Source organism: Miniopterus natalensis, chromosome 20 (assembly GCF_054644295.1).
Source record: "Miniopterus natalensis isolate mMinNat1 chromosome 20, mMinNat1.hap1, whole genome shotgun sequence".
Taxonomy (NCBI): Eukaryota; Metazoa; Chordata; class Mammalia; order Chiroptera; family Miniopteridae; genus Miniopterus; species Miniopterus natalensis.
Genome location: NC_142100.1, coordinates 11,641,112 through 11,655,213, shown reverse-complemented (window position 1 = coordinate 11,655,213; position 14,102 = coordinate 11,641,112). Strand labels below are relative to the sequence as shown.

Genomic DNA, 14,102 nt, shown 5'->3' with positions numbered 1-14,102 from the left:
ATATGCCCTGGTAATAATTTTTAAAACTCAAAGAAAGGAGGCAGTGATGGGGGAACCCTGGTCAAGAAGGAGAAACAGGCTTTTCAACCCCTGTGCCTCCCTCCTCACAGAGGTGCAAACAGCACCTCCTGGCCAGGTTAGGCCCAGATGTGATTGGTTTGGCCCAGATGTGATTGGTTTGGCTGGCACAGAATTAAAAAAATGTTGGCCATGAATGCCATGCTCCCTGTCACCCTCTCACTCACAGCCAGTGCCACTCACTGGTGAGCTGAGGTCTGTTTCCTTCTCGATAGCTCTCCCCTGGCTCAGGAACCTTGAGGGCTCTTGGGGTTGCCACTGCCCTTCGTGCCCAGGCTCCGACCTCTGCTGCTGGTCTGTTCTAAGTGTGCACAGATCCCCTTTTCTCCTTTGGTCTAGCAACAGGGTTGGAATGTTTTTCAAAGGCATTTTACCAGGAAGCTAAAAGAAAAGCAAATTCCAGAAAAGGAAAAGCAATGAGAGAGGAAGGATGCGTATCTGCAGCACTGGTCCCTCCTCCTGGGTCACACCCTCCGGCCCAGACTGGCCAGACGAGGGTGGTCCAGGCAGCACCGGCCCCCAGGCCCTGCCCTGCTCAGCCTCCAAAGTAGAGTGGCCTCCAGGAGAGCTACTGGGGTTTGGGGGATTATCACCCCCTTTCAGGGCCCTTTCCAATCGACCCTTCCTGAAGGTGTCTTCCTGTGGCCCTGGTTGTGTTCAGTGCATCCCCTCAACTTGAGGATCCTGCCCTGACCTTTCCTGCCCAGTGAGAAGGATGCCATTACCTGCTCTCAGGCACTTTCCGTGGCTTAGGCCCTGCAAGTCTGCCCCACGGGTCCTACGTTCTGCTGTTTGGTGGGGGGCTGTGCACTAGCCAACCAGGACAGTTGGCTCTACCTTTTGTGGAATGAGCTACTTTGTCTACTTTAAGAAACCATTTGGGGCTGGTCTTTGGGGAGGGGGCTGGGGCCGTTGAAAGCAGGAGTTGTCTTCTCAGGAAAAGTTGCTCAGACCAGCAGAGCCCCCCCTTTCCTAGATTCTGCTTAAAGTTTGATAGATGGACATAATTTTCCCCTTAGTTACAGAACAGAGATGAGTGACACCCCCAATTGTCAATAGATGCTTGCTCCCTTTCTAGCTCAGGCAATTCTTCCTGTAATCCACCCCCCCCGCCCTACCCCCAAAACGATGCTGGGGAAAGATCTCACAGAACTCAAGTCATTGCCATGTTATAGTATTAATTCCTTAGGCTCACAGTGACAGCAATGTGAGGAGGGTGTTTTTGTCCCACTTTCTCACCTCCCTCCCTTTAGCTCCCCCTCTGGTCCATCTGCAGCTTTTGCCTTGGTGCTGGGCTGGGCCTCCTGGCCTCAGGGGCACTGCTCTGTCTCCTTTACCTGGTGTGGTGGGAGCTGAGCGGCCTCTGGGAACAGCCATCCAGAGGCTGAGGGGAGGCTTGAGGAGCCCCTTCCTCCACGGCCTACCCCACAAGCTGCCGTTGTCCCCCAGAGAGACCTCTGGCTCCCCCACAGTTCATGATCCCCGTGGGTGGGAGATGAGGAGATGGGTTCCTCCTGAAGCCAAACTGGTTGTGGGGTTGGACAGAGCAGAGGAAAAGCAAGGGCATCCAGTGGAGAGAGAACTCTGCTCCCGAGGCTCCAGGTCTGCTTTGCTCTGATTTCATGCTGTTTCATTCATTTTCACGATCAAGGAGGGAGAGCTCTCCTGGAGGCCCGTTGGGCAAGGTGTGCCCAGCTGCAGAGGAGCACAGAACAGGGCCTCCGGTCCAGGGCCCGCTCTCCCTTAGGGCCAGTGGCTGATAGGAGAGGGAGTTCCAAGTCTCTTCTTGGGGGGTCTCAGGGATATGCCTCAGGAGGAGCCTATAGGAGAATTGGAGAGTGGAGTTATCCCCCTGCTCCTGTCTCTCTTGCCAGACCCCAGGCTCCCTCATGGCTCCTCCCAGAACCACAACAAGCCAGGCAGACGACACTTACTGGCCTTGGGTGTAGGACAGCTGAGATGACTTCTCTGGGGAGAGTTCTAAGAGTCGGGGGGCCAGGGAGGGAGCCCCCTTCCCAGTCGCTGGATGTGGCTGTTCTCCACGTCCTCTAGCCAGTCTGACTGCCATTCCCACAGGGGCAGGGAGAGGGTGGGGGTCAGGAAGAGGTCATCCCGGGGGGAGGGAGGTGATGAGGCACCTGTGGGGGGTAGAGATATCTGTGGAGGGCTGACCTTCACCCCTGGGAACCAGTTTAGGGCAGAAAGGTTGGGGCCAACTTAAGGCATACACCCAACCTTAAACATAATCTAACCCTAACTTGGTCCATCAGTCTCGGTGGCCCCAGCCCTGGGGACAGGAAGACAGTCCGTTAGTTTCTGTAGAGAGAATGTCTCTAACCAGCCTTTTGCCCACACTCACACCCTCCCCGGCACCCCCCCCCCCCCCCCCCCCCCCCCCCCCGTATGGGAACTTCTGCCCTGGATGATCTTTGTTCTCTCGTGCACCACAAGCTTGGGGATGTAGGATAGAGTTAGGGTTCATGAGATGGGTAGAGGGGATCTGATACAGCAGGTGAGGCAGGGACACCAAAGGGGCACAGGGAGCCCTGACTCCCTCTGTGGCCATGGAGATAATGGTCCACCCTGCTACCCATGTGAAGGGTGAGCCCAGCTGCTCCTCCCACAGCCACAGCCACAGGCAAGGCAAGAAGAAGGGCTTGGAAGCGTGGCAGAGGTGAAAGAGGCTGGGGGGCCACTTTCCTGGACACCCCCGTCTGGGTGAGAGGGGCATCCTGGAGGTAGGGAACTGGATCGCAGTTGGCTGCCTCCAGGCTTCAGACTTGAGCCATCTGTCCTTGTTCTCATGGGTGACCTTGGGCAAGTTAATAAACCTGTTTCGCCCAGCTGTTGTGGCTCGGTGGTTGAGCACCGGCCCATGAACCAGGGGTCACAGTTCCATTCCAGGTCAGGGCCCCTGCCTGTGCCTGTGTTTTGGCTTGATCCCCAGTAGGGGGCGTGCAGGAGGCAGATGATCAGTGACTCTCTCATCATTGATGTTTCTCTCTCTCTCTCTCTCCTTTCCTCTCCCTGAAATCAGTAAAGACATATTTATAAAAATAAAAATAAAATAAATAAACCTGTCTGACTTAGTGTCCTCATTTGGGAAAGAATAAAGAACATTCCTCCCAGAGGTGCTGTTACTGGATGTATGTAAAGTGCTTATCATAGAGCCTGGGGCGCAGTAATCATCTAATAAACTGGCTGTTTTAAGGACAGTGGCGCAGACCAGGATTAGGAAGCTTTGCCTCTTGGTTGGGGAGAAGGGGTCTTGCAGGAGCCATGCCCACTCCAAGGAGGGGAGGGGGGAACGTACCCGTGAAGACGCAGTCTGCCTCCCTGGGCTCCAGACCGAAGCCAAGGCTGTCCACGGCCACTGCCAGGGCCCGAGCGAAGTGGGCATCGGCGAGGAAGGAGCCGTCGGAGGAGCTGACCAGGCTGGCTCTGGCACTGGGGGCGTTGTCCTCGGAGGCTGAGCCCCAGCCATTGGCCAAGGAGCCCTCGCTGGGGGTGGGCGTGAGGCAGGGCCGGGGTGGGCACAATAAGCTCCCCGCCTCGGGCCCTACCCCGCCTCCAGGCCTGCCCATGTCTGCCAGCTCTGAAGCGGTGGGGACGCTGATGTACCCGTAGGTGCTGGGGGGTGAAGGAGCCCTTGGCGTGGGAGAGACACCGTTCCTAGGAAGAGGCATGATGGTTGCCAGGGGTTAAGCCAAACGCTCCGCTCGAGGAGGGGTGGAAGGAGGCGGGGACCAGCATGCTCTAAGCCTTCGACTTTCACTCGGGCTACTCACCTGGGGGTCTCCTCACCCTCGCTGAGCTCCAGGCACAGGGCCACCTCCTCAGGAGTCAGCACACTGTCCTGATCCTCCCCCAGGGATGACAGTGAAGAGCTGGACAGGCGACTGGAGGTTGGGCTGGGGCCCGAGAGGGAGGAGGCCTGGCGGCTGGAGTGGCTGGAGTGGCTGGAGGTACCCGAGGGGGTGAAGGTGGGAATGGGGGCTGCTGACAGTGGGAGGGAGGAGGGAGCTTGGGGCTCCACTGGGTGCCTGACGGGGTAAGACAGAGATGGCAGGGTGGTTAGTCCCTGCTCACCATCCCCCAGCCCCGTCCCAGCTCAGCTAACAGCCCTCACCTCCCCCAAGCCCCCCGCCCTGCTTTTTGACCCCATGCCCTCTTACTGGGTCTGCTGGTTCTGAGTGGGAGCTTCATGAGCAGGGAGTGGTGCTGGTGGGAGAGGGCAAGCGAGCTCATGGGAGGAGCTGAGGAGCTGCGGTCCCAGGGCCCGCCAGGCAACCAGAGTTCGGGGCACGGCGCCTGGGGAGCAATAGCCTGGGCATGAGCATGGCAGAACCCCCTCAGCCCCAACCTGGCCTGCCCCCCAGCACCCCTCCCTGCCTCACTTCCTCTCACCGGGGCTTTGGGAGAGGTTCTTGGAGCCTTTATTCCCCAGCTCCCAGGCCCAGAGCTCCACAGGGCGGCTGGCCCGGAGCAGCGGGGAGCTGTTGGCCTGGTGCAGCTCTGCAAAGGAAATGTCAATAGTTGGGGGACAAGCCAGGGTGGGCTTTTCAGACCCCAACTGTAGGTTCCAGCTTCAGCCTTGTCATCCAATTACACTTCAGGGCCCCTGAACTCAGAGAAAAGAGGAAAGAACCTCTCTCCATTGTCTCCTCCCCCTTCCAGCCTTCAGCCAGGCAGCTGTAATAGGGTAGAAAGAGCACTAGGCTTGGGGTCAAAAAATGGGCTCTCGTCGATTGCCCAGCTGAGCCATACGTAGCTGTGTGACCTCTGGTAAATCCATTAACCTTTCTGAGCCTCAGTTTCATTTGTAAACCCCACTTCAAATGATGGTTTTTCCAATTAAATAAAAACAGATCAGAAAGTTCCTGGCACCTAATAGCTTTCTTTTCCCTTACGGTATACATTCCCATCTTCCTGCTCTCTGTATCTTCACATGGTTGCTCTTCTCAGTAATTTTGGCTCTTTGATGACATGTGCTCCTTCTTTCCTTGGAGAGAGTCTATTAATTTCCATTTTTTGCATTGTGAAAATCTCACATGGTTCTGGCTAGCCCTGCCCTGAGAAACTCGAGTGCCTCTCACCTGGGAAATGGGTTGGACTGTCAAATTGTGCTGAATGGAGACAAAACCAAGTAACCCTAGACCAGGCCAGGTGTGACGGGAAGAGGAACTCTAGAGTAGGAAGATGTGTTGGTCTCACCCAAAGAGGCAATGCCCTGCCCATAGAGTCAGTATTTGTCGACTAAATGAGTGACTGATGGATGCTATTAGAGATGTAGGTGTAAACAAGTACATACGTGATTCTCATAGGTGAATCACACTTAGAGACAAGGCTGAGTGAACTCCAACAATAGAGAAGCTGAGGTAACTGCAAGAACAGACCCAGCCATGGACAATGTTTCCTGATCAGGCCAGAAACCAAGTGGATCTAAGTAAACCAGAGAGGAAACTGGGTAATAGAAATACAAGATAATAGATTATCTCAAGACCAGGAACCAGGGCAAAGGAGGAAAGAAACAGCCTTCAGATTAGTGTCCCATGATCAGAGGCCCAGACCAAAGGCTAGGAGGGACCTTCAAGGTAGAGCTGTCTAGTCGATCTAATTTCAAGGACCTGGGGGGCACCATGGGCAGTTCAGAGCAGGGACAAGACTAACACCCCATCTGGGCCCTGGGAATCCATGTACAGTGGCCAGATCTTCTAAGCCACTGGGATGAAAACCCACACAATGGCTGGACTGCTTCCATCAAAGTTTGCTTTTGTACTTTGCCTGGTTTGGTTTTTGTACATTTCCTTTAGTTGTCTGACCTAGGGAGGCCAACATCAGGTGCTCCAACTCTGCCATCATCAGCTTTATCTTATCTAGCGCCTGGCTTCCTAAGTTTAGAAATGGGGACACATGTTGGTTGGTTGGTTGATGGTATGGAAAGGGAGGGGGAAAGGTCAATCCTGGAAAAGGCTGTATTCTCACCCTTTTTTATCTCCTCTAAAGGATTCTGGTAATAAAAAGCTTCCTCCCGCCTTGCTTGGAATTACTTGGATTTTAATTTTAGTGTTATTTGGATAAACTCTACAATAAAAATGTTATCAAGGTTAAGCCAAATCTCATTGGCCATATCTGAATTGCAACAAATATTTGTTTGAATTAATGAGACTACTCAGTGTATGTATCTAGCAAAGCACTTGGAACTAAGAACCCAATATAATGGATAGGACATGGGAGAGTGCAGTTGTGATAATATCCATTATGGAGAAAATGCCCAACTAAGGTCAAATAGAAAAAGGAATGTCGGTTAAGGGGAGTAGGGGCACCGAGAGAGCCTGCCAGTTTCAGAAAATGAAGAAGCATCAGTCTTGGACTAGGTGACAGCAGTAGAGCCAAAGCCACGGCTCTGGGCAAGATCAGAGCGTGATGTTGCCGGAGCTGCTGAGGCCCTGGGAGCCAGAGGTGGGCCAAGTCTCCACCAGTCCACAGGGGTCATTGTGGTCAACCCATCCTGGGGCAGTTGTGGGGTGGGGCTGGGATGAAGAGAGACACGGGTGAAGTGAGGGTCTAAACTCCTGAGGGAGGTCAGGAAGCCTCATCTCAGAATTGGACCCTTTCTTAAGAATCGACTGCAGAAAACTATTCACCCTTTCCCAGTAGTGTTAATATTCTAAGAGGGGCTATAGGCTCTATTCAAAGCCATGTAGTTCACCATAGGGAAGCTGGTTTTTAAATGAGATTCATGCAACCTCTTTTTAGTTGGTACTTTAGTAGCACTGAGAACTTCTAATGCAATAGCTTGGAGGCAAAGCTGGAAAAAATGCCAGCTTCACTAATATTTAGAGTCATAATATTTTGCATATTGGACAAGCTCTTAATACTCAGAATCCATATTTGTCTTAATAAAAATTTGATTATAAACTTTAGAAAACTTTGGCTGTTGAACATTGTAGATCTTGCTAATTGGTATAGAAGGCTCATGAAGGCAGTAGGTAGAGTACAGGCCAATGTTCAGAGATGGGAGGAAAAAGTCAGAAAGAGGATAGGATTTCCCAAGGATGTCCCCAGAGAGGTTCACAGTAGCCCTTGGGGGCAGACCACTCTGACTTCAGATCTGAGTTCAGCTTATTGACATGGGATTTTGAACAAGTTGCCCAATTCCATTCCTCTTTCCCTGTCTGTAAAATTAGAGAAATAATCAACCAAGTCAATGTGTTGCGAGGATTAAATAAAATAAATATAAGTAAAGCATCTAACATAGTGGTTGTTAAAGAAACAGAGACTAATTATTTCTCTCTGGAAAGTCAAAGCAGGCTGCTAGAAGTCAGGAGAAATTCGGCGGGGAGGAAATACTCCCCTGGGAAGCTGGCTGGGAGTCGTGCCTCGGCAGGCCCGCATGTGGAGCACAGGGGGCTGTTCACCGGAGCTGGAGGCTTCAGGCCAGCACTGATCACATTCTGCCAGGCTCTGGAATGACTAGTGTGCCCGTCAGGCACTTTCATTAGGCTTTGAGCCCTTAGAGGGCAAGGACTGAGTCTGGTCTCTCTTGGGTCCTAGCGCTTATTAAACACTTGTTGAGCTGAGTTGACTGCAGAAGCAGCACTCACTACTGGTGTGGCCAAACCAAAACATGAGCCGAGGCCGGCATGCCCCTAGCTGAGTGCTTTGCTGACGGGCATCCACGAGGACAGGAGAATGGAAGCTGTGGGTGGGGTGCTCCCCTTACCTGTCTTCAAGACCCCAGGCTACATTCTGGCCACATGCCCACTCCTGGTCCCTCCCTGCTCCAGGCTGGGTCTGTCTTCCCCACCCTTACCTTGCTTCTTTTTGGCCTTCCAAGCCTCTGCGGGGGCCACGGAAAAGCGTGGGCAAGAGAGCCCCCTGCGGCTGCAGAGGCTGTCTGAGCTGGGCCAGGGGCTGGAGAGCCGGGCCCGCTGGGGTCGGAGGTGCCTGATAGCTGGGGTCCGGGGGCTTGGCCGGACCGGGGGGCTGGAAGGCTCAGTGATGAGGGAGCCGTAGAAAGTGCTGGTGTCGGGAAGCAGGGGCACACCAGGGCTGCGGGGATCCCAGGAGATCACTGCAGTCAAAAACAAGAGGAATGATGGTGAACTCATCCTGCCCCATGTCTCTGTCCAGCCCTGGGATCTCTGTTCCAAAGCTAGGCCCTGCCCACCCTGGGCATGCTCACAGGAGCAACGGGGGTCTAGTGGGTCCCGGGGGTCCACTCCCAGCCGGCTGCTAAGACTGCTGCTGCTGCTCAGGTCCCGGGAGCCAGAGGTGGATCGCCAAGTGTCTGCCAGCCAGGGGGAGTCGCTGTGGTCCATCCTGGGGCAAGGAAGTGGGGTGGGGGGTAAGGGCAGGAGAAACAGTGAAGTGAGAACCAGAGGGTAGCTGAAAGGGTGGAGCAGATGGTGATATAGGCTTTATTTTGCCTACATTTAAGCCCTTCAGCCTCCTTAAAATCTCTGATCTGATGCCTCCAACTCAGTGCCCTTTCTTATCCTGGGATCAGAGGAAGTCTAGGTTGCCCAGGGCTAGGAGACACAGCTGTGTGCTAAGACAGAAAGAGCTTATATCTGGAGCCAGACAAACCCAGTTTGAAAATGCCTGTCAGCCACAGCCCAGCTGTACACCCCTGGGAGTAAGTCTGCCAGCCTCTCGAAGCCCCAGTTTCTGTGGAAGTAACAGCTTCCATATGAGGCCGATGCTGTGAGCTGGATGGAGGAAACGTTAGGCCACACACTGGCAGAACAGGGGCCTGCTACCAGACTGTTGGCCTCTCTGCCTCTAGTCTGGTTCCCCTTGAACTGGAGGTGGGGGGACGGGAAGGGGCATGCTGGCTGCCCGTGATCTTTCAACAACAGGGATCAGACCAAAGCACTTCTCTGCCTGCAAGAGAGAGCCCAGCTGCCTAGCGTGGCTAACAGGGCCCTCATTGGTCTGGCTTCCAGCTCCCTAATCTTATCCTTTGCTCTGACCCATCTCACACGCAATGCCCCAGCCAGTCCTTTCCCTGTGAACAGTGCGGCTATTTCTGGCTGCCCTCTTTGGCCTTCTTCTGTCAGGGTAAACGTGGAAACTTCCTCCCGTATTTCCCTGCCCTAATCTCCTCCATGTATCTTGTACATGTTTTTGTCTTCCAACTCTGGGCTGTGTTCGTACACTAGCATGGATATCTCTGTCTAGACTGATGGAGATGGAGACTGTTCTAAAGGAATGAATGAGTCTCCCTTGAGGACAGGAATAAAGTCTTGGGGGGGGGGGCAGAGAAAGTTTAGGGCAGAGCAGACAAAGCCCAGGCAGTAACTGAAGAGAAAGGCCCGTGAGCATAGAAAATGCAGGAACACAGCACCAGCTTGGAACCTCGCTCTGAGCTGCGAAACTGATAGCAAAATGGTCTGGCTGGATGTGTCTGGCACATAGTAGGTGCTTGATAAATTTCTGTTGAAAGACGCAGACCTGGGATGTGAGACCTCCCAGAGGAAATCTAATGCGATAGAGAGCTGGAAAATGGGGGCAGATGAAATGGTTATTTCGTGTAAAGCTCAGCCAACAGGATTAAAAAGAATGCTTTCTTAGTATCTTGTCTCATGACCGCAGACTCGCTCTGGGAGCCAAACACACTTGGAGCAGAGGCACCCGCAACCGCCACTGCTGAAAAGAGTAAGAATCTAAGGTGTCGGGGCAGAGCGCCCTCTACTGGAACTGTGGGCGCATCATTGTGAAGGAAAGACAGCTAAATAGTTGAATATTTACCAAAAGCCAAGGCACGGCTAGGTGAACACTGAGTGTACAGAGAAAATTAGAAATTCGGCTGGCCCTCCCATGCTAGTTACCCTCCACCCAGGAGAAAGAGTCAGCAGGAAAGTGTAGTCAGTAGTATTATCAGTGAGAGGTCGGTGACAAGAGCACTGGATTAGGAGTTCAGAAGGCCAGCTGTGCTGCCTTGGGCTAAGTCACTTAAGTTTATGATGCTCAGTTTATTCTCTGTCAAATGGTGTGAAAGAGAAAATCATTCTCTGTCGGAGTTGAGGAGGGACACAGGTACTAGGATTCCCAACTGCCTGGAGTAGGGGAGACTCTGTCCAGTTCTCTGTCCCAGCTCCACTAACCCTCGGTCCCCCGTCCCTCCCTCCCCTCAGGCCCGTCCCCTTTCATCTCTCACCTGTGCTTTAGGATGGCGTCCTCGCTGGTATACCTGTACAGACCTGAGAGAGGGCAGGAAGGAGGCTAAGTCCAGAGTCCCCAGCACCAGGCTAGAGATCTAACCCCCCACAGTGTTCTTACTGGACCCAGGGAGCCCTGGCCGCCTGGAGCCCACTGCACTCTCTCACCTGGGCCCAGGTGCACCCCAGTGCGGCGCCGGCAGTGGACACACACAGTGATGCCCAGCAGCAGCAGCCAGAGCACAACACCCCCGGAGGCGATGACCTCTGGACGCCTCAGAGTAGCTCTCAGCTGCTCCAGGGTCCACGGGCCATGGTCCCTGGGCTCCCGGGCTGCTCGCTCCATGGTCTGCTCTGTATGGAATTTGGAGCTCAGGGGTAGGGGGCAGGTGAGGCGATGAGGGTTGGACAGAGAAGGGGGAGGGGCTGGGAGTATGAGGTGGGAACGGGGGAGAGAGGGAGGTGGGAACTGGGGCTGAGGGATGCGGGTGGGATCAGTGGAGACTGTCCTCACCTAAAACGAGGCACACAGGGCTGCTGGGCTCCCCAGCCCCAGCACCAGTGACTGCAGCCACCTGTACGCAGTAGGAACCTGGCACGTGGGTGGGGATCTCCAGCTGGGTCTGCTCGCTGGCCACTGTCCAGTTGGTTGAGGGCACTGAGGTGTTGCTCAGGCTCCACACCTAAGGACAAGCAGGGGTGAGCAGCGCCCCTGGCACCATCCCAGCTGCTGAACCCATCATCTGTAGGTCAGACTTTGAGCCTGTAGTCATCCTGCCTTGGGGTTTACCAGGGGACACTCCCCACACTTGCACCCACACTTCTATTCCTGTCCTGTGCCCTATATTCTGACCTCAGCCTCACTTTCCATGCCTGTAAATTGGGGATAAGAACCCACGTGGACTGTGAGATGAAAAGAGATCAGGTATATAACTGCCTGGCTGGGTCTGGCAGATGCTCCCTCACTTCTCTGCACAGGTACATTTCTCAGTGCCCAGAGCAAGGGCATGCAGGATGCCAGGGAAGAGGGAGGTCCTGGCACCATTAGGAAGGGGTGTATCAGCTTGTGGGGGTACCTGGTAGCTGCGGATGATGCCATTGTGGTTTTCAGCAGGTGGTGGGACCCAGTTTACAAGGACACTGCCATTGCCAGGTTTTAGGGTTACCTCCTGTGGAGGGGCACTGGGCACTGGGGAGAGGGAGAGAGGCTGTAAGGAATGAGGGAGAGGACCCGGGAGGGAGCTGGGATGGGGACACAGGGTCAGAGGCCATACTGATGAGAGTAAGAGCTCTGCCTGTCTGAGCAGGGCAGAAGGGAGTCCAGGAGTAGGCACCCCCTCCCCAGACTGCAGTGGGACAGTCCTCCAGGACCCCACAGGCAAGAAGGGACCAGAGGGTCTACTGTTGGGTTCTGGGGGCATCTGTCCCTGACCTTGCTCAGGCAGCCTCAGGAGCAGCACATTGCTGTCAGGGCCTCGAGCCTGGCCGAAGGATGGTCTCACTTTGAATTCGTAGTCTTGGCCCCAGTGGAGGCCCCCAAGCTCTGCGTTCTGCCAGCCAGCCAGCAGGGCCTCTGCCCACGGAGCTCCCTGGCCTCCTGGTGCCGACTGGGTCCTGAACAGCGCTGTGTAGGACAGAGCAGAGGCAGCTCGGCCGCTTACCTGGGAGAGAGTCCCGAGAAAGGCAGAGGGGTCAGGGGCTCATGATCAGTCCTTTCTTGAGTCCTGGCCTAGCTCTATCCCTGGGTCCCGGGCCTCACCTTCCAGCTGAGCCACACAGCAGGCCCAGACTTGGTGCCCTTGGAGGGATCGGGGTTCAGCAGGGTCACATTTTCTAGCTGAATGTGCTCAGCCAGCAGCTCGAGAGGATGCTCTGTGGGAAACAGGGCTGGGGTGGGGGCTACAGGCCGGAGGGAAGGGCCTGAGGAGTAGGGCAACCCTTAGCTGCTGAGAAACCAAACTCCCAGCTTCCCCAGGACTGGAGCGCTGTTTCACTGTTAGATGGGGAGGCCACCCCTAAAATGGGGTCCACACCACTCTGATGCCCATCCCAGGTTGAACCCCACATACCCTAACCTCAGTCCAAACCAGACCACACTAGCCTAACTGGAGCCCCCCGCATTGGCCCTGACTTTAGCTACCCTTCTTTACCCTGGACAGACACCCTGGCTGCCCGGCTCTCCCGTTGTCCAGCTTTGTTGGTGGCCACACATATATAGGTCCCTGCGTCGCTCTTCTCTGCTCTGACCATCCTCAAGGAGCCCCCGGACACCTGTCAGGGCAGGCGCACTGTGAGGAGGAGGGGCTCTGGCTGGGAGGGAAGCTGAAGGCCTCACTGCTTTCCTTCCCTCACATTCTGCAGGGCTGGAGGCTGGGGGGGGGGGGGTGGTGTTAGCCCCTTGAGGTGTGCTCAGTAGTGCCAGGACCAGGAGAAGTATGGGGAAGGGAACTACACTTACCAAGTGCCGCCCTGGCTGGAGGGCCAGGGGTTTCCCATCCTTCCACCAGGTGACTGTGGGCTTTGGGTGGCCAGAGGGCGGTTCACATTCCAGGGTCACCTGCTGGCCCACTGTGGCCACCGTGTCCTGAGGCTGGACCTGGAAATCCTCCAGAAGGGCTGTGGGGAGAAGGGAGGCTCTGCAGGGAGCAGCGCCCACCTTCCCCTCCCCAAAGGGCCCCCTTGGTGTCTCCTACCACACCTGCTCCATTCTACTTTTTCACTGACAGCGTCCACTCTTCAGAGCCCCCCTCCCAGGTGTTCCATCTGGGTTTGCTCTCAACTCAGCTCCCCCCTCCCATTTCCCAGCCTGAATCTCCCCCCACAGGTGTCCCTTCAAATCTCCCTCGCCGAGGGCACATCACCCAGGTGTGCCCCAGCCTGGGCTCCCTTCCCAGGCCTCACCAGCCACAGACAGCTGAGCACCGTTGCTCACGGCTGTGCCCAGCTGGTTGCTGGCCTCACATGTGTAGATGCCCAGGTCTGAGGGTAGGGCCTGGTTGTCGCGGGCGTGTCCCCGGGCAGGGGGCCGCCACAGCAGCAGGGTTCCATCAGGTTGGAGGTCGTATATGTATGGGGGCCCCATGCTCAGGGGCTGCCCATTCAGCAGCCAGCGGATGGTGGGAGGTGGCTGGCCTGAGGCTTGGCAGCTCATCTTGGCGGGGCCAGGGCCCTGGAGCAGCTGGTCCTGTGGGTGGACTAGGATCTGGGGTGGAAAGTCCTGAGCTGTGCCTCCTAGAAGGGAAAAAGAGGTGGAGCCCTGTCTGACTCCCACCAGGCCCCCAGATCCCTGCATTCCTCATCTGCCTTCTCTCATCTGGAGATCAATTCAAAGAGGAGGAGCCTTTTGAACTCTCCGTCTGTCTGTCTCACACATACATCATCATCATCATCATCATCATCGTCTCTTGTACCCTTACCACAAAGGGAGGCAAAGGAGCAAGGGGGCGCTTCTTCCCTGGCCAGGCCTTGGATCAGGGGAGGGCGGGCTAGCAGAGGGGCGGCCACACTCACCCACGTGGAGCAGAAGCAGGAGAGGCAGGGGCCAGCGGACCCCAAGGAGGCCCACTCCTCCGGAGCCCATGGCTGCCCTCAGGTCTCTGTCCTGGTCCCAAGCACTCTGTCCGGCTGCTCTGAGCTCACAGCGAGGGAAGGAGGGGCGGGCGGGCGGTGGTGGTTGTTTGTGGCTGAGGCTGCCCCAGAGGGAAGCAGCTTTGAGGAAACCAATGCTTCCTGCCTGGCCTCGGTGCCTTGAAGAACTGGGAGGAGCCCAGAGGAGAGAAGTTCTCTGACCCTGACCCTCTGGCCACAACCCTTGACTCCAACCCTAGCCTTAGGGTTTACCTTGTGATCTAGTCTGAG

At 55.5% G+C, this 14,102-nt stretch overlaps 1 protein-coding gene across 1 annotated transcript; it reads right to left on the bottom strand.

Moving 5' to 3' along the window:
• Window positions 1-1,887: 1,887 nt before the first annotated feature.
• Window positions 1,888-13,892, bottom strand: ROBO4 (roundabout guidance receptor 4). The gene is given in 18 exon segments (XM_087828772.1): window positions 1,888-1,898; window positions 2,013-2,216; window positions 3,392-3,750; window positions 3,867-4,121; window positions 4,254-4,389; window positions 4,486-4,593; window positions 7,895-8,155; window positions 8,267-8,403; window positions 10,244-10,286; window positions 10,413-10,598; window positions 10,759-10,927; window positions 11,321-11,433; window positions 11,677-11,905; window positions 12,004-12,131; window positions 12,395-12,515; window positions 12,703-12,860; window positions 13,146-13,475; window positions 13,755-13,892. Coding segments are annotated over 18 exon segments (3,018 nt in total). The 5' UTR covers window positions 13,825-13,892.
• Window positions 13,893-14,102: the final 210 nt, after the last annotated feature.